General features: G+C 39.5%; 1 protein-coding gene across 1 annotated transcript; it reads right to left on the bottom strand.

Moving 5' to 3' along the window:
- Nucleotides 1-846: 846 nt before the first annotated feature.
- On the bottom strand, nt 847-4,475 carry LOC130737002 (uncharacterized). Its single transcript, XM_057588774.1, has 6 exons — nt 4,325-4,475; nt 3,895-3,991; nt 3,679-3,800; nt 2,279-2,340; nt 1,127-1,265; nt 847-1,028 (listed from the first exon to the last, which is right to left on the bottom strand). Exons 1-6 carry the CDS (start codon nt 4,473-4,475, stop codon nt 847-849), a joined length of 753 nt encoding a protein of 250 aa, XP_057444757.1.
- Nucleotides 4,476-18,324: the final 13,849 nt, after the last annotated feature.

The following is an 18,324-nucleotide window of genomic DNA, read 5'->3' as shown; positions in this document are numbered from 1 at the left end:
TACGCCCTTATATTCTCCTTAAAATTATTGGATCTAGGATCTTTGTCTGCCCATAAATCACGAAGAAGTTTCGGCGGTTTTGGGAGATACGGAAGCTGAACCTTCCCCTTCATACAACACAGAGAAAATGCAGCAGATCTGGTGCTTTTAATGTTGCCGGATTTCTCATCAGCCCACATTAGAGCGTTGCAGTAAAAACATATGCACGTTGGATTGCTGAGGTCAAGAATATCTGCAATCCGGTTCAAAGATCAAATCCTATTTTAATAACCTTTGATCGATTATATAGGCACGTATGTAATAAAAGAATGAATAGTTTTAGCATGCTGCGTCCCGTATCTTCGGCGTTCTGGAGCAAAACCGCAATGTTAGCCGGTACCTCAGGAATTGGTTCAGAATCCCAGTCATTATCTTCAACCTCAGAACCATCGTTATCTAAATTGAAGAAAGTTGAAACCCAATAAGTTATGCAGTTAGATGAAAGAAGATAACGCGTAATCATTAGTATAGCTACTATTAAAACGAACCTGAAGCAGAATTGGACTCTTCGTCGCTGAGCGCACCTACTTCACAAATTGAGTCTATTGGTGGACCATCGTGTTCTATATTTTCCATGTTCTGGTTTTCCCTCTGCTCCCTTCTACGCTTCAAAATCAAGTTTCTGTTTGCTCGAGCTTGTGCAAATTTGCTTTGTTTATCTGACTGTTGGCTCGGCATATTATTGAAGGGCATTTGGGCATATTCGTCTTCTTTTGCAATGTTACCATCTAGATCGAGTCCCTTTATTAAATTGTCGTTTTCATAAGTCATGCTGGCTTGAACATCTTGAATAAACATTGTGGTTTTTTACTGCAACTCGTCAGTTTTGTTGTAAGCCCTTTTCCTTTTCATAATTGATTTCCTATTTGCCCTCGCTTCCGTCGAAGACATTGGATAAGGAATATTTGTAGTTTGCGTCCTTTTACTGAATGGGGATACTTCAGCTGAATTAGGCAATGATGCTTGAGTGGTATTCATTTTAGATGTTGCTGCATAATCACCATGTAGTAAGATTAGTCATAAATTTTGGTTGTAAAGCTAATTTTAAAAATCAAAATAAACACTCATGTACACGTGTTGAACTTACTTGTAGATGATCTTTTATTTGAAAGTATTAGTTTCCTTCTTGCTCTAGCTTCCGCATTTTGTGATGCATGAGATATCTTTGCATGGCCCATGGTTGAAAGAGCTGTTACAGTTAGGGTTTGAACAATACTACGCTCAAACTGGAAAGACCATATGAAAGGGAGAGTTAATGGATTCTGAGATGCCATTCAAGATAAATATAAAGAAAGTCAATTTTATTTGTGCAAGGCTCTACAATTCTGGATGTTCTGTAGAGCTAGTTGTATGTCAATTGTTACTACAAAGTTTCCTTAAAATTTAACATTAAATAGTGCCTTCAATGCTCGTTTCTATTGAAAATGAGTCACATGAAATTGATAGGGAAGATTATACCAATTTTTAATGCATATCCATAAGGACCAAATTAGACTCTTAATTTAAAAAACACACACAATGTGTAGAAGGGAGAGAATCGGTACATAATCCCACCACATAATGACATATACGTAAAAATAGTAATCAACCAACACCTTACAAAAGCCACATATTATATTCCATTATATTCAATGCACACTCATGTACACGCCCAGTTTAATTACAAATTCTTTTTCTGATCTGGAACATAAAAAAAACACGCACCTAAAGAAATTTCCCTTTATTCCCTTTTTTTCCCACAGGATTCCCACCACTTGCGTCTTTCTTAAAAGCAAAACCCAATGATGTTTGTGTCACCACAACGAACTCTATCAGCTTCTCCTCTAGATTGATGTTGCCATAAACATTGAATTGTACCAATGACAATATGGCTATTATTTTACATAAATCCAAAATAAATTTCTGATTCACCAATAACCCAACCAATCCAAGACCCAGTTCTTTTGTTATTACTAATTCTCAACCCAAAACGCATCAATGAACCTTGGATTTTTCTTTTCTTTCATGTAACAAATTAAACATAATGTAAAGAAAAAATCACCTGAGTAAAAGTCCATCTAGTGAAGTCCTCGAGGAAGAGCACCAGTAGTTACCCTTACTGGAAAAGAGAATGTAGAAAGGTTAACGTAACAGAACTAAGTTTCAAGACATCATTAAACCCAGCACATCTCAAAACTCAAAAGTAATGAATTGATTAATTATATTACTAACTTATTGAATTTCCAGCAGAATTGAGCACCTTCAAACTCACAAATGCACTGAAAAAAGGGAACAGAACCAACCGATGATTTGCCAGCTGAGCTGCAGAAGCATTAGCACTCAATGACCATTATAAGAGGTTACCTCGTGAAGGTGACGGGCGTGAATATTGTACACTCTTAATGATCAAATCTCAATTTATAACCTCATATGTTCAAATATTTTCTTCTTGTGATTCTTTGATTATTTGATTTTGATTTAATTGAGATTGTGATTGTGATTGCAATTAGTCCTTAATGCTTGATTTAATAAGATGTTTTTTTTCCTTCTATTTATAACATTCTGTGTTCCAATCTTTGCATCTTGTGTTTCTCTAATTATTTGGTTTTGATTTAATTGAGATTGTGATTGTGATAGCAATTAGTCTTAAAGCTTGATTTAATATGATATTTCCTATTTTCTATAGTTTTTTTTAAAAAAATCCAAAACCTCCTCTCATATTTGTTTTATTTACCACATGTCCTTTCTTTCCTTCAAGAATAAACTCTGCATACTTTTAGTATATGGCTTATTTGATCCAACAAATGGTCTATATGTTGTTCGGTCATGCCTTCATGAAATAGTAATATAAGTGTATCTGTATGCCTCAGTGTGTCTTGTTTATGAAACATGGTGGAGTATAGTATATAAATATATGTGGCAATTATCCCTTTGCTGAGCAAGAAGCTTCTATAGTTTCATACAAACTCTTAATATTGAATTATGTTTTTTTTACTAATTAATAAATTATTAATATGAAGTAAGATGATTAAATGAACCTTTCTAATTAAGATTAGTCGACCAACAGCAAGTACAAAACCTTTGTAATGAGGTTTAGAAAATGAGCCTCTCTTCCATTTTCCATTATATTCTTGTACTTAGCATTAATAATTACTATCATGTCCATCCAATTTAATCAAGTTCACGGAGAAATAACAATGAAGATAAGAACGCTTTATTCAACCAAGAAGACTAAATATCGAACTCATATCAAAATTGCTCAATGAGCACAAAATAGGCTAAATTCCCAAAGGAGCCAAAACCAACCAAAAAATGGGTGCACAACACCACTTTAGTCATAACAACTTAATGTAAATTGCGAAAATGTAGTTTAAAGGACAAAATAGAAGGCTAAAAATTGGTTTGTTGGAGTTTATTAAGAATTGGATGTTCATTTTGTTCACGTGAAGAGCATGAACTGCGAGCTCTACTTCACCATTAAAGCTTTGTCAAAATGTTGATCGATAAATAATCCTGGTTGCCTCAAATGCAGCAGCTAAGTATCTCTTTGTAGTACCTACGTAGGTCATCAACACATTCATTTTTTAAAATTAAGAATAAAAAAAAAGGATGTTTTGAAACACTAATTTAACAATGAATAATTGAACTCAACACAGATACCTGGTCGAGTCTTGACTCTGCAAAGCTGGATCAAAACAACCACACCCAATGCATGACCAGTAGAGACGAAATCAATGTATTCGTCTACAAAGTGTGCAATCAATACACATTCGATTTTGGTCCTGCAATATCAGTCATTGAAACACATTAGGTGTTATATAGTCTACTGAAAAAAATAATGAGTTCTTACAATTATGTCAATGCATATACAATTACCTTACCGCAGAAAGGTCAAATCTAACCAGCTTCACCACTTTTCCATTCACAGTAAATTCTTCAAGTCCTCCAATTTTTGTTAGGACTCCAATTACATCTAAAATAAAAATATATGAGAAGATTTTTTCATTAATGTAAACGAAAATCCAAAAAAAATAAAAATAAAACAAAGTTTCACATATTAAATAGTTGTAGCTGGCATCTAGGTTAAGTACATCCGGTATTCGGACAAAGGAGTAGGGTGAGCGGGTTATTGGGAAATCATGAATTTGATGAAAAATAGTGTCAACTCGAAAGTGGAGTTCAAACGGATGAGGGGTTGACGGGAAATATTCTGAATTCTCCTGGACTGTAAATTTTTTCATAATATATGTTAATCCTGGAGTGAGTGTAGAGTAAAACCTGGGAAATAGGTCCAAGCAAATAGAACTGTGAATTTTGTCTCCGTGTTCGTCCATGAAAACCATCTCAATGGACTTTGGTAACCCTCGATGTGTTAACCTCCACTGACGAACAATTTTCAGCTTTAGACACCAGTTCACCTTAGATGGTGTTATACTTGAAATAGAGTCTATGTTCATGGCTGCGGTCTGTCAAAAATTTCAGCTACTGAAGATAAAAATTGAAAAGTTTGGAACATGGTGTGTATATATATATATATATATATATATATATATATATATATATTCCTAAGGTGAACTGGTGAGCCTTTGATATATTCTATGTCAAAATCAAAAACACTCAACCTATTACTTTTCAAGAGGGGTTCGGTACTGGTGCGATCCCAATACTCGGGTTCGACAAAGATGACAAATTTGGATTTTGGTTGATTGGGAAGGGTTGATTGGATTGGTCTGGGATTGACTTGGATGGCTTGGGTTTTTTGGCTTTGGATCATTGTTTGGAGCGATGGTAGGTCTTGGTCGCTATTGTAAGGCCCTAAGTTCAATTTGGAACAATTTTATGGAAGTTTGAATAAAATTGAAGTTTTAGCTAATGTTTGATAACTGGCAGATTAGAACTGTCAACTTGTGTGAATTTTTAGAGGGTCTTAAAGACTTCATTTGGGAAAACTTCCTTCATGAGAGTTGTAGACCTTCAAGTCTAGAAAATTCTCCAAGTGGTTTCGTGTCGATCCGATATCTGTAGCTCCAGATATCCCCGTTTTAGTGAACGTAGTTCCGGCTGTACAGTGCCAGCGGGATTATTACATTGTTTTTCTTCTAAGTCCGAATTTAATTATGAATTTACCTTTGAGGGCTTAGGTTTTAGTAAGTTTCAGGTCTGATTAGGTAATTAGACTGGTGGGTTAAGGTTGGACTTGGGTCGGGCTTGTGGAAAAACAAAACCCTAGCCCACTTGTGGGTTGCATGTGATTTTAGCCAAGGGGGGAAACCCTATTCTTCCACAATCAGAAAACAGAGATACACTACAGCACCTTCACGTGAAAAACAAAGAGAGAACGTGTGAGAGAAGAGAAGGGAGCCGCCGCCCAAGCCACCACCATTGTCGCCGGTCACGCGCGCGAGCAAGGGAGAGAGCGCGAATAGAGAGAGTTTCGCGAAGGAGAAGGAAGGTGAAGGAGACTTGGACAGCAAGAGATTGTTCTTCCAAACTTCATTCTCTTCTCTTTTCAGATCAAGAATCAAGGTAAGGGCTGGTCCTAGGACTTGGGTAGTTTATTAGGGACTTGTTGCTATGTTTGTTTGTGAAGAATCTTGATTGTTGAGGGTTTGCATGAGGGTTTGGGTTGAAGGTTTGCTTGCTGTACTATTATCATATGAGACCTATGTGATTTGATTTTATTGCTGGAACATAGCTTAAAGCCTTGGGCTGAGATGGTTTATAGCTTAAACTAGAGGTGGAAGTTTCGCTGCCAGTTTCCTGTACTGGACAGCGGACTTCAGAGCCCCTTTTTACCTGTTTATGGTCATCAAATGAAAAAGTGATTAAAATGAAAGTTGTAGATTTTCGAAATATCTTTCCAGACATATAAAAATCATAATTTTTGGTTTAGTAATGTGATCTGGGGGTCGTGTTTAGTAACTGTCACACCTGCTGTCTTCCTGTTCCGGACAGTTAGCTTTAAAGCCTAATATCACCTAATTCTGGGACTCAAATGAACAAGTGTGTAACTAGAGAGTTGTAGATATTTAAAATAGTTTTCTAGAAAGGTATCATACGTGATTTTTGGTTGAAAGATGCATTCTGTGGCTCTATTTTTGTGAAAGTTGTTTCTGCTGTCAATATGTTGAAGTTGCGATGATATATTATGCATGAGTGAATGTTCTTGCGTTCCTTTACGTGGATTATATTTATTTTCTGAGTTAATGGTTCAAGGGTCGCTCACCTAGCCGTAATTCCCTTGTAACCCGTGAATGTTGTGTTGTGAAGGTTGTTGTATAAAGAGTATGATAAGACTCTAGGATTGATTTTAGAGACTTAACAAAGAGAAAAGTGTAATAAACTCGCTTGCAAGTAAATGTGAATAATTGGACATAGGTCTGGTGAGGACTATGGACCATGAGAACGATGGTACCTTGCACGCGAGGGTGTTTTGTGGGTTGTACGGTGAGTCCCCACGTGATTGGCTGACTGCGGTCGCCTTGTGATTCTGTGGACGGACGGTGAGTCTGGCGGACGGTGAGTCCCCCCACATGATTGAGGGTTGTACGGTGAGTCCCCTCCGAGATTTGTTCATCTGCGGATGATCGTGATTATGGCCATGGAAGTTTTGGTGGGTTGTGTGAAGTGAGATTCCGTTAGTAACTGACTCTTTCCCATAAAAGACATATAATGTACTTATATTATATATGTTGTTGTTGATTTTGTCATTATCATTCTTTTGTTGGACCTGACCCTGCTTGTTTGCTATGTGTTTGTTTGGGGGGGGTAGATGGTCGTGAAGATAATGACGATGACTCATTCTTGGGAGTTGATGCTACGTGACGTGCCAATACTGGAGGACGACTACACTTTAGAGGAAGAGGAAGAGGCTAAGGAATAGGGTTTGGGTTGAGAGTCTTTTGTTTTCTGTTGGGGTTGAGAGTTTCCGAAGTGTTGGTATCGAACAATTTTATTGCTTAAATTCGAATGAACAAGTTTTGATGTAATCTTTATTTTCATTCAGGCCTTTGTTTCGTACTCTTTACAGTTGGTTATTTAAAAATTTTTACGAAGTTGGTTACTTCCGCGTGTTTTTTTGGAAAGGTTATGTTTCAAGAGTTTTTGTAAAATGAAAGGTTTGTCATTAATTGAAGATTAATAAGTGAATCGACGAAAACTCTTTACGAAAATTGGTTAATTAGTTACTGTGTAACACTCGAGAAATCGGGGCGTTACATTGTGGTATCAGAGCTCCGGTTGAGAAACCAGAGCACTAAGGGTTTTGGGCTTACGAGTTTCCGAACTCGTTGATGTTTTTGTTTTTGATAAAGATGTTTTCAAAGCTTCACGGTGAGATTGGGTAGACTTGTTTGCTAAGATGTTTGCTTGGCTGTGAGATTGTCTGTAGTTAGTATCATTGCCGTGATACTTGAGACTAAGTGTTTGATTATATTAAGATGTTTGAACTTTGAGATCGATTGATGGAATGTCAATCGAAGGAAGAGTGGGCTTTGGAATCCCTTTTGCGCCCAAGGTGTACGCCTGTGTGCGTTTGTGTGCACCAGTGCTGTTGGTGAAGCAGAAGGATGGAAGGTCCAGACTATGTGTGGACTACCGACAACTCAACAAAGTGACCGTGAAGAATCGTTATCCGATGCCTCGGATAGATGATTTGATGGATCAACTTCGGGGTGCTGTTGTTTTCTCGAAGATAGATATGAAGTCAGGATATCACCAGATCCGTGTCAAGGAGGTTGACATCCAGAAGACCGCATTCAAAACTCGATACGGGCATTATGAGTACCTTGTGATGCGTCACACAATGGTTTGGGGTGTGTAATGATGCAAGATAAGAAAGCAATTGCCTATGCTTCAAGGCAGTTGAAGACTCATGAGAAGAACTACCCCACACATGACTTGGAGTTGGCTGCCATAGTTTATGCTCTCAAGATTTGGAGACACTACCTCTATGGCAGTACGTTCACGATCTACAGCGATCATAAGAGTTTAAAGTACTTATTTGATCAGAAGGATCTGAACATGAGGCAGCGGAGGTGGATGGAATTCCTTCAGGACTATGAGTTCACTCTAAAGTACCATCCGGGGAAAAGCAATGTCGTAGCCGACGCTCTCAGCCGGAAGGCTATACATGTGTCCTTAATGATGGTCAAGGAGTTAGAACTGTTCGAGGCTTTCCGAGATATGAGCTTGGACGTTAAGCTCGCACCAGGAAGACTGAGTTTCGGAATGGTGACGGTGTCAAGTGGACTTTTGGAAGAGATCAAGTCTAGACAAGAGACTGATGAAGGGATAGCTGAGTGGCGAGACCGTGTGACTCAGGGAAAGGCACCAGAGTTCTCTTTTGGGAATGACAATATTCTGCGATGCAAGGGACGGATATGTGTGCCTAACGATGCAGAAATGAGAAGATTGATCCTGGATGAAGGGCACAAGAGTAGGTTGAGTATCCATCCCGGAATGAACAAGATGTATCAGGACTTGAAACTTCACTTCTGGTGGCCTGGGATGAAGAAGCAGGTTGCAGAGTATGTTTCTACTTGCTTGACATGTCAGAAAGCGAAGGTAGAGCATCAGAAGCCCGCAGGGAAGCTGCAACCACTAGATGTCCCAGAGTGGAAGTGGGACAGTATTTCTATGGACTTCGCGACGGCGTTACCTTTAACTCGGAGGAAGTTCGATGCAATTTGGGTTGTTGTTGATCGTTTGACAAAGACCGCTCATTTTATCCCGATCAACCTGAAGTACAAGGTGGAGAAATTGGCGGAGATTTATGTGGCTGAGGTTGTGCGTCTACATGGTGTACCGACCAGCATCGTGTCAGACAGAGATCCGAGGTTTACCTCTCACTTTTGGGGAGCCTTGCAGCAGGCCCTCAGAACTACGTTGAGATTGAGCTCTGCCTATCATCCGCAAACCGATGGGCAGACAGAGAGGACAATCCAGTCGCTGGAAGATTTGCTACGGGCCTGTGTGTTGGATCACAAGGGCAGTTGGGATGAGATGCTGCCATTGATCGAATTCACTTACAACAATAGTTTCCATGCGAGCATCGGCATGGCACCTTACGAAGCTTTGTACGGTCGGAGGTGTCGTACGCCCTTATGCTGGCATCAAGATGGAGAAAATTTGGTGATTGGCCCGGAATCGGTGCAACAGACCACCGAGGAAGTCAGGAGAATTCAGGAAAAGATGAGGACCGCGCAGAGTCGCCAAAAGAGTTACACCGACAACCGACGAAAGGAGTTGGAATTTCAGGCCGGAGACCATGTCTTCTTGCGGGTTACCCCGATGACAGGTGTCGGAAGGGCAATCAAGTCCAAGAAGCTTACTCCGAAGTTTATTGGGTTATACCAGATCACGGAGCGAGTTGGACCGGTGGCGTACAGGATCGCCCTACCACCGTTCCTATCCAACATCCATGACGTTCTTCATGTGTCGCAGTTGCGGAAGTACATGGCAGATGATTCGCATGTGATTACGCCAGACGATATACAGCAGAGAGATGATCTGACAATGGAGGTGCCACCCATCAAGATTGTCGATCGAAGTATAAAGCGCTTAAGAAACAAGGAGGTACCTTTAGTGAAGGTCGTGTGGAACCAAGAAACCGGTGATGCGACCTGGGAGTTAGAGGATAAGATGCGGGAGTCACATCCCGATTTATTTGTAAACCCTTAAGTTTCGAGGGCGAAACTATTTTAAGGGGGGTGGTATTGTAAGGCCCTAAGTTCAATTTGGAACAATTTTATGGAAGTTTGAATAAAATTGAAGTTTTAGCTAATGTTTGATAACTGGCAGATTAGAACTGTCAACTTGTGTGAATTTTTAGAGGGTCTTAAATACTTCATTTGGGAAAACTTCCTTCATGAGAGTTGTAGACCTTCAAGTCTAGAAAATTCTCCAAGTGGTTTCGTGTCGATCCGATATCTGTAGCTCCAGATATCCCCGTTTTAGTGAACGTAGTTCCGGCTGTACAGTGCCAGCGGGATTATTACATTGTTTTTCTTCTAAGTCCGAATTTAATTATGAATTTACCTTTGAGGGCTTAGGTTTTAGTAAGTTTCAGGTCTGATTAGGTAATTAGACTGGTGGGTTAAGGTTGGACTTGGGTCGGGCTTGTGGAAAAACAAAACCCTAGCCCACTTGTGGGTTGCATGTGATTTTAGCCAAGGGGGGAAACCCTATTCTTCCACAATCAGAAAACAGAGATACACTACAGCACCTTCACGTGAAAAACAAAGAGAGAACGTGTGAGAGAAGAGAAGGGAGCCGCCGCCCAAGCCACCACCATTGTCGCCGGTCACGCGCGCGAGCAAGGGAGAGAGCGCGAATAGAGAGAGTTTCGCGAAGGAGAAGGAAGGTGAAGGAGACTTGGACAGCAAGAGATTGTTCTTCCAAACTTCATTCTCTTCTCGTTTCAGATCAAGAATCAAGGTAAGGGCTGGTCCTAGGACTTGGGTAGTTTATTAGGGACTTGTTGCTATGTTTGTTTGTGAAGAATCTTGATTGTTGAGGGTTTGCATGAGGGTTTGGGTTGAAGGTTTGCTTGCTGTACTATTATCATATGAGACCTATGTGATTTGATTTTATTGCTGGAACATAGCTTAAAGCCTTGGGCTGAGATGGTTTATAGCTTAAACTAGAGGTGGAAGTTTCGCTGCCAGTTTCCTGTACTGGACAGCGGACTTCAGAGCCCCTTTTTACCTGTTTATGGTCATCAAATGAAAAAGTGATTAAAATGAAAGTTGTAGATTTTCGAAATATCTTTCCAGACATATAAAAATCATAATTTTTGGTTTAGTAATGTGATCTGGGGGTCGTGTTTAGTAACTGTCACACCTGCTGTCTTCCTGTTCCGGACAGTTAGCTTTAAAGCCTAATATCACCTAATTCTGGGACTCAAATGAACAAGTGTGTAACTAGAGAGTTGTAGATATTTAAAATAGCTTTCTAGAAAGGTATCATACGTGATTTTTGGTTGAAAGATGCATTCTGTGGCTCTATTTTTGTGAAAGTTGTTTCTGCTGTCAATATGTTGAAGTTGCGATGATATATTATGCATGAGTGAATGTTCTTGCGTTCCTTTACGTGGATTATATTTATTTTCTGAGTTAATGGTTCAAGGGTCGCTCACCTAGCCGTAATTCCCTTGTAACCCGTGAATGTTGTGTTGTGAAGGTTGTTGTATAAAGAGTATGATAAGACTCTAGGATTGATTTTAGAGACTTAACAAAGAGAAAAGTGTAATAAACTCGCTTGCAAGTAAATGTGAATAATTGGACATAGGTCTGGTGAGGACTATGGACCATGAGAACGATGGTACCTTGCACGCGAGGGTGTTTTGTGGGTTGTACGGTGAGTCCCCACGTGATTGGCTGACTGCGGTCGCCTTGTGATTCTGTGGACGGACGGTGAGTCTGGCGGACGGTGAGTCCCCCCACATGATTGAGGGTTGTACGGTGAGTCCCCTCCGAGATTTGTTCATCTGCGGATGATCGTGATTATGGCCATGGAAGTTTTGGTGGGTTGTGTGAAGTGAGATTCCGTTAGTAACTGACTCTTTCCCATAAAAGACATATAATGTACTTATATTATATATGTTGTTGTTGATTTTGTCATTATCATTCTTTTGTTGGACCTGACCCTGCTTGTTTGCTATGTGTTTGTTTGGGGGGGGTAGATGGTCGTGAAGATAATGGCGATGACTCATTCTTGGGAGTTGATGCTACGTGACGTGCCAATACTGGAGGACGACTACACTTTAGAGGAAGAGGAAGAGGCTAAGGAATAGGGTTTGGGTTGAGAGTCTTTTGTTTTCTGTTGGGGTTGAGAGTTTCCGAAGTGTTGGTATCGAACAATTTTATTGCTTAAATTCGAATGAACAAGTTTTGATGTAATCTTTATTTTCATTCAGGCCTTTGTTTCGTACTCTTTACAGTTGGTTATTTAAAAAGTTTTACGAAGTTGGTTACTTCCGCGTGTTTTTTGGAAAGGTTATGTTTCAAGAGTTTTTGTAAAATGAAAGGTTTGTCATTAATTGAAGATTAATAAGTGAATCGACGAAAACTCTTTACGAAAATTGGTTAATTAGTTACTGTGTAACACTCGAGAAATCGGGGCGTTACAGCTATCATCATCTGCAATGCTAGCTCAAGTCTTTTTATTATTCCAGTTAATTTATTGTTCCTGCAGTCTGCATGCATCCTACTTCTCTTACCAGCTTTAATTCTAATCCCCTAAATCTGCTTCCGAACCCCTCTTGGTATCGGGGAAGTAGGAATATGATGAGTAGGTTGGATATAAGTTGTTTATCTGCTTTGTTCTTACATATTTAATCTGGAATAAACTAGATCTATACTTGTAGTACACATAAGGACTTAAGTACTGTTCAGATTCGCTGTTTTTATCTATAGCGGAGGCATTTGGCAGTAAGCCCCGCGGGTTTTGGGTTGTTAGTCTTGTTGGATGCTATAGATAAAATGTTTTAGATCTGAACAAGATTTATGTTCCCTGTTTAAACGCTCGTTTTGTGGTGGCTTTGGTATGATCAGGTCTTTATTTCCAGCCTAAAATATAAGAACAACTCAGAACAGAACTTATAATTCCAATTTAATTATCTATTTCTATGAAACCAAGTGATGGCGATGATATTAATGGGTAAGGAAGATTTGTCCTTCATTATGCTTCGCTCCTTCTCCAAGCTTTCTTTCAAATCTTCCCAACCCTCCTCATCTTCGCTCAATGAAAATGAATCTCATAATCAATCAAAGAAAATATTCAAAGAAGAAATCCATTTTGAAGACATCAATCAAGATCTTGATAATTGGGAAATTCCAAGAATATCTCATAACGAGATCTACAAACCAAATGGATCCTTTTTCAAAAAATCAAATTACATCATTAGAACTGTCGAACAGAAATACAAAATACAAAAAGAAGACGAAGAAATTCATCTGCTCTCTGAGAAAAGTATCAGAGAACATATCCTCAAAGGTTTCAACTACCTACACATAGGTAGTGTTCAAATCGGTATGAAACCCCTTACTAGAGGATCACTTGACGTTGCTGTTTTCTATGTCTAAGGGATACTAGACATAACAATTTCCACGACTCCCTCTTAGGCACTATTGAGTCTAGCCTGAGTCATGGGCCAATCTTCTTCAACTGCTATCCAGACTTAACGGTAAGTCTAGATGACAAGAACATTCTTGATGTTCTATTCCTTAATATCAAGCTCCATGGCTATGATATGAAGGAAGGATCTATCCCAATCACCTTAATCTATAGAGTTCAGTATAAGGTTATGAACTCGATCAAATCTCATTTCCTTAAAATAGGTTGTGAAAAGTCTGGAGAAACTACTTTGTTTCTCACTGACAATAAAAAAGCTAATATTATTGTCCCAAAAACTATTCAGTGGAATGATATCACTCTACCAGAAAAGTGGTCAATAGAAAGAGCTACACCGGCTCAACCTATTGTCACCCCTGACTTCCGTGATGTCATCCAACACCAAACTGGGCAAGTAGACTTAGTCTTTGACAGGAGAAACTCCTTCTCCTTACCTAGACTAATTAGAACTAAAGATAATTTTAGATCTGCTATGTCTAGAAGATCTTTTTCCATGTCTCGAACCAATTCCATCAGTAGGAATCAACCCGAGTATCGAACTCAACCTGAACCCTCCCATGATGGATCTACAATCCACCTTACTGGTTTTGAGACTACAAACCCTGTTAAAACAACCTACCAAATGGATAATGATGACCAAAGGTCTACTTTATCCCCAACTTACTCCTCAATTGAAACCCCAAATTTCATCGGAGCAATCACTATAGAGTTCACGATTGATAAAGAATTTCTTAGAAAAGATTTCTATTATGAGGAATGGTCTCCTCAAAGAGAATGGTTCTTCAAAAACTGCCAAGGTCAAAATAAAAAAGATATTCAAGAGCGATTCTATAGGTTTCTTGAACTTGTCCAACAAAACATCCCTTTCTTCAATTGGTTCCATGCTTATACCATCAAAAAAGGAATTGATTACCCTTACCAAGTCGATGTCATAACCTGGCAACTAAGCGATGGAAAAATGGTACAATCAGATGTACCTCCCAAGGCACCCTTTATGCTTAAAAATTCCCAAAATATTCCTGTCCTGGCATCCCCTTTCAAATCAAGAAATGAGGAAAGTGGAGTTACAGGTAAAGATATCAAAGATATCATGGAACAAGCCAATTACACAAACAAATACCTACAAGCATTAGGTGACGAAGCCTATTTCCAACTTTTGAACAAAGGAAAGATAAAGAAAGAAACTCCCTCTTGAAGGTATGAAAAACACTAGAAAGGGGGGGGGGGTTTGAATAGGGTTTTTAATAACCAATGCTATCCCTATAAGATTTTGACAAATCTATCGGTCACAAGAACACAAGGTGCAAAGGGTAAAGAGATTAAGAATAACACACAAGTATTTTATCCTGGTTCACTTGATGAAACACTCAAGCTAGTCCAGTCCACCCGTTAAGGTGATTTCTTCCTTCTTAGAATGAAGGCAATCCACTATTCACTGTTTGTTACAACTGCACTAGCAACCTGCTCAGTGACTAACAATACAATGAACTAGTAAACTCTAAGATTCACTCTCTTAGACTTCTCAAGGATCTGACCAGCCTTGGTCCCTTAAGGAACTACAAACAACTGTTTGAAGAAATGCGGTTTACAAAGAGTGCTTCTGAAATAAGCAAGTGTAAACTCAATGAATACAGAGAAGAAAGATTGCTAAGATATGAATATATCGCTTGAAATTGTTCTAAGTTTTCTTAGTCTCTTTCTTCAGTCTTCAGCCCCTTATATACTCCAAGATAGGGTTTGTAGCCGTTGTATGCATGCAACCGTTGGAGGGCAAATCCGGTTTTTCCAGATTCTGCTATGGCTGAAGAAATTAGGTAAGGCCGTCAGGAATAGTACAATTACTTTTGTACTTGGATAGCGACGTAGCCTTTGCCTTGCTGACTTCTGATCTGGAGACGCTTCATGTTGGGACTTGTGAAGCAGAGATCAGAGTTAGAGGGAAGCTTGGTTCTTCTGACCGGTGTAGCCTCTGAATCTGGACCGTTCTTCTGAACATCTGGTCTTTAGAGTCTAATCCACTTGGTCTTCAGAGCCAACTTCACTTAGACTTCAGAGTCTCCAAGTCTTCTGCCTCTGGACCTTCGGCTCACTGCTTCTAGTCTTCAGAGCTTCAGCACTTGAGATCTTCAGAGTCCACATTAGAGCTTTATAGACTTCAGAGTCTTCTGAAGTATTTTCCACTGTTCATCTGAACATGGTGAGGTGCGAAAGCGTTGCGTTGGTCACTCTTTTTGGCTTAGTGCTTTTGATGGTTGTGTCCTTAGATCAGAGTCAGAGCCTGTCACTTGAACACTCAGAAAACAACGTTAGAGTACCATAATTGTTCATACATAATAATAAACTTGTAATCATCAAAACATAGAGTTGTACTACATGACCAAACCTTGGTCTTACAATCTCCCCCTTTTTGATGATGACAAAACCAAGTATTTTGATGAACAATTCTTAAACAATAAACTGAAAATACTCAGAGTTAAGAGATCAGAGTTAAACTTATCCTCAGTTGTATTGTCTATTTTGCTTATTCTGAATCCAAGTCTTCAGCTTGGTTCTGAGCATAGCTCCCCCTAAATCTAAGACTTGATAAAAACGTTAGAGTAGTCTAGATTCTGAGCTAATAGTGATCAGAGTGATATAATAACCAGAGTAGTATATGATCAGAGCGCAATATTGTATCAGAGTTAATGGGTGCAAGGATCAGAGTTAATTACCCAGAACATGGGATCACTTCAGAAGAAGTGACATGTATTCCTTGCAAGGCCTTGAGAAATAACTATGGTCATAATGATTGATCACTTAAGATTCTCCAAAGGAAAAAGAAAGTCACACTAACACAATAATACACATCAAAAACTGGGTGTACTCCCCCTTTTTGTCATAAGCAAAAAGAGTCAGAGAGTGTGAAAAACTTAGCTTGAAGTACAAGGTACTCCCCCTTATAGAAGGACTAAGTTTAAAAGAAATTGGAGAAAGGGGAGGAGAACAAAAAGTTAATGAAAATGCAAATGCAGAAGAAATGAACGGAACAAAGCGTAGAATTACGAGGAGTTTGCATTAAAAGAGCTTTTACCACCGCCATAGAGAATAGATACTCGCGTCAGTTTCAGAGAAACTGCTTGGAAAACTGCTTCAGTATAACGCCTGAGAGTTGAAACCGGACTATAAGTAGCAATGGAATGTGAGCTTCAGTTCACAACCTACTAAGCAAAAGCAATGGCTTCTTCTGCAGTTCTTTTGAGAGAGATAAGAAAACGATCATTTGAGGAAGATCTCTTCACAAACATCAGATTTTCAGGAAGACTGACAATCCGAGAGCTTGTGATGGAGCTTCTGGAGAGGCAACTGAAACCTCATTGGAGAACAACACTTCAGAACTTCTTGCAGTTACTGAATGAGCTGCAAGACCTCGTTCAAAGGGAGAAGACTATCTCTGGAGAGATTTACGCTATGGAGGCTTCCATTGACTTCACGAAGGATGATCCACCAGAAAAGAGAATTTGGTACTTTGAGGAGCTTATCAGATTGAGAGCTCAGATGCGCGACTTGGATCAAGAGATGCTCCAGAAACGTAACCAATGTAATGCCATGAGAGATAATCCGCCATTTTGAATGTGTAATGCAATGCTTAAGATGAATTAAAATGAGAGCAATTATATATGTGATTCATGAATGTTAAGAGGAAAAGAGGGATATAAGAAGTTAAAAAAAATAATAAAGAGTTAAAACAAGGTAAAGGTTTGTCATAAAACGACTGAAAAACAAGAAGAAAAAGATCTAAAATCTAAGGGTTTGGATTAGGGAGTCTTGACAGGATAAGTTCCATCATGCCCTTGATATCTTTGTTGAAAGATTCTTGTTCCATGATTTTCTTCTCAAGACGTTCAAGTCTGGCATCAAAAGGAGCAGGAGCAGTAGCAACTTGGTCAGAAGCAGGAGAGACAACAGAGCCAGATGCAGAAGCCAGAGCCTTAGCTTTCAGAGCGGCAACCTCAGCTGCTAACTGAGCATCTTTCTCAAGTGCTTCCAAACGAGCAGCTTCAAGAGTGGCAGCTTCAATTCTGGCAGCATCTGCTTGTTCTTCTTCTAATCTTTTCTTCTCAGCTTCTTCTTTCTCTTTTATGACTTTGGCTTCTTCCATGACTTGCCTCAGACTTTCACGCATGTTCATCTCATGAAGAGCTTGTCTTCTTCTAGCCATTTCTTGCCTATGAGCCAACCTTGCGTTTGCAGCATTAACAAACATCTCATTCTCATCAGAGTAAAAGATGCCCATTTCATCAATCTGATCATGGAACCAATCCAAAAAGGATTTCCATTGATGGTCAAGCATAGTTGGCTGTGCACTGACCTCAGAAACAGCATACAAGTTTCTCAACCGAGTAGCAGCCTGACCACTGAAATTGGTGATGCATTCCAGAAGGTTAAATGGTCTAGGATAAGGGTAAGGAATGATCTGAAGGCTGGGTTGGGAGATCACTGGGTGTTCAAGATTGCAGCTATTGGCTTCAGAGGTAGCTTGAGCATCAGAGGCTACATGAGTAGCAACATTATCCAGAATCATCTGGTGAGGTTCAGAAATGGCAGCTTAAGGATTTGAAAACTCAAAATCTCCAGAGTGAACAGGAGAATAAGCAGAGAGAGAGTCTTTATGCCTTGTGGTTTTCTTGGAAGGAGGATGAACCACACTTATTGGAATGGGCTGAAGTATGACTTCAGGTGCATAAAGAGGAGGTGGAGGATTTGAATGAGTTGGGCTTGGAACATCTTGAAGATGTTGGGGAATTCCTGAGATTGTGGCATTAGCGATTTCAAGAAATTTGCGTTCAGTCTCAGAGTTGTTTGAGGGTGAAGAAGTGGCTGTGCAAAGTTCATGTGGAATGGAAAGAGTTTGGGTATCAGAGTCAGAGGTAGGAGCTTTGTCTGAAAAAAATATTACTTTTGGAGATTCAGAGGTTTGATGACCTTGAATCTTTTGCCAGAGTGGATTGTCTTCAATTGAAGGTTGGATTGTTGGAGCTTTTGGTGGTGAGGCAAAAGTGGTGGAGGTAGTGGTGATAATGGTGTTTGGTTTCAGGATGGAGGTGATCTTAGGTGAAAGTGGAGGTTTGGATTTGGGAGGAGTAGCAGAAGTAGCGGTTGCATCAACAGAATCATCATCAGATGAAGGACAAA

The sequence above is a fragment of the Lotus japonicus genome, chromosome 2 (genome assembly GCF_012489685.1).
Source record: "Lotus japonicus ecotype B-129 chromosome 2, LjGifu_v1.2".
NCBI classification, from domain to species: domain Eukaryota; kingdom Viridiplantae; phylum Streptophyta; class Magnoliopsida; order Fabales; family Fabaceae; genus Lotus; species Lotus japonicus.
The sequence above is the reverse complement of the archived record's forward strand: the minus strand, read 5'-3'. Positions and strand labels throughout refer to the sequence as shown.

Excerpts from the sequence above, each read along its gene's own strand:
- LOC130737002 (XM_057588774.1), bottom strand. The coding sequence starts at position 4,475 with ATGAACATAGACTCTATTTCAAGTATAACACCATCTAAGGTGAACTGG. Across the intron at positions 3,801-3,894 it reads TTTGACCTTTCTGCGGTAAG|GACCAAAATCGAATGTGTAT; the intron begins GTAATTGTATAT and ends CTGATATTGCAG. Across the intron at positions 2,341-3,678 it reads CAGAGTCAAGACTCGACCAG|CTCAGCTGGCAAATCATCGG; the intron begins GTATCTGTGTTG and ends ATGCTTCTGCAG.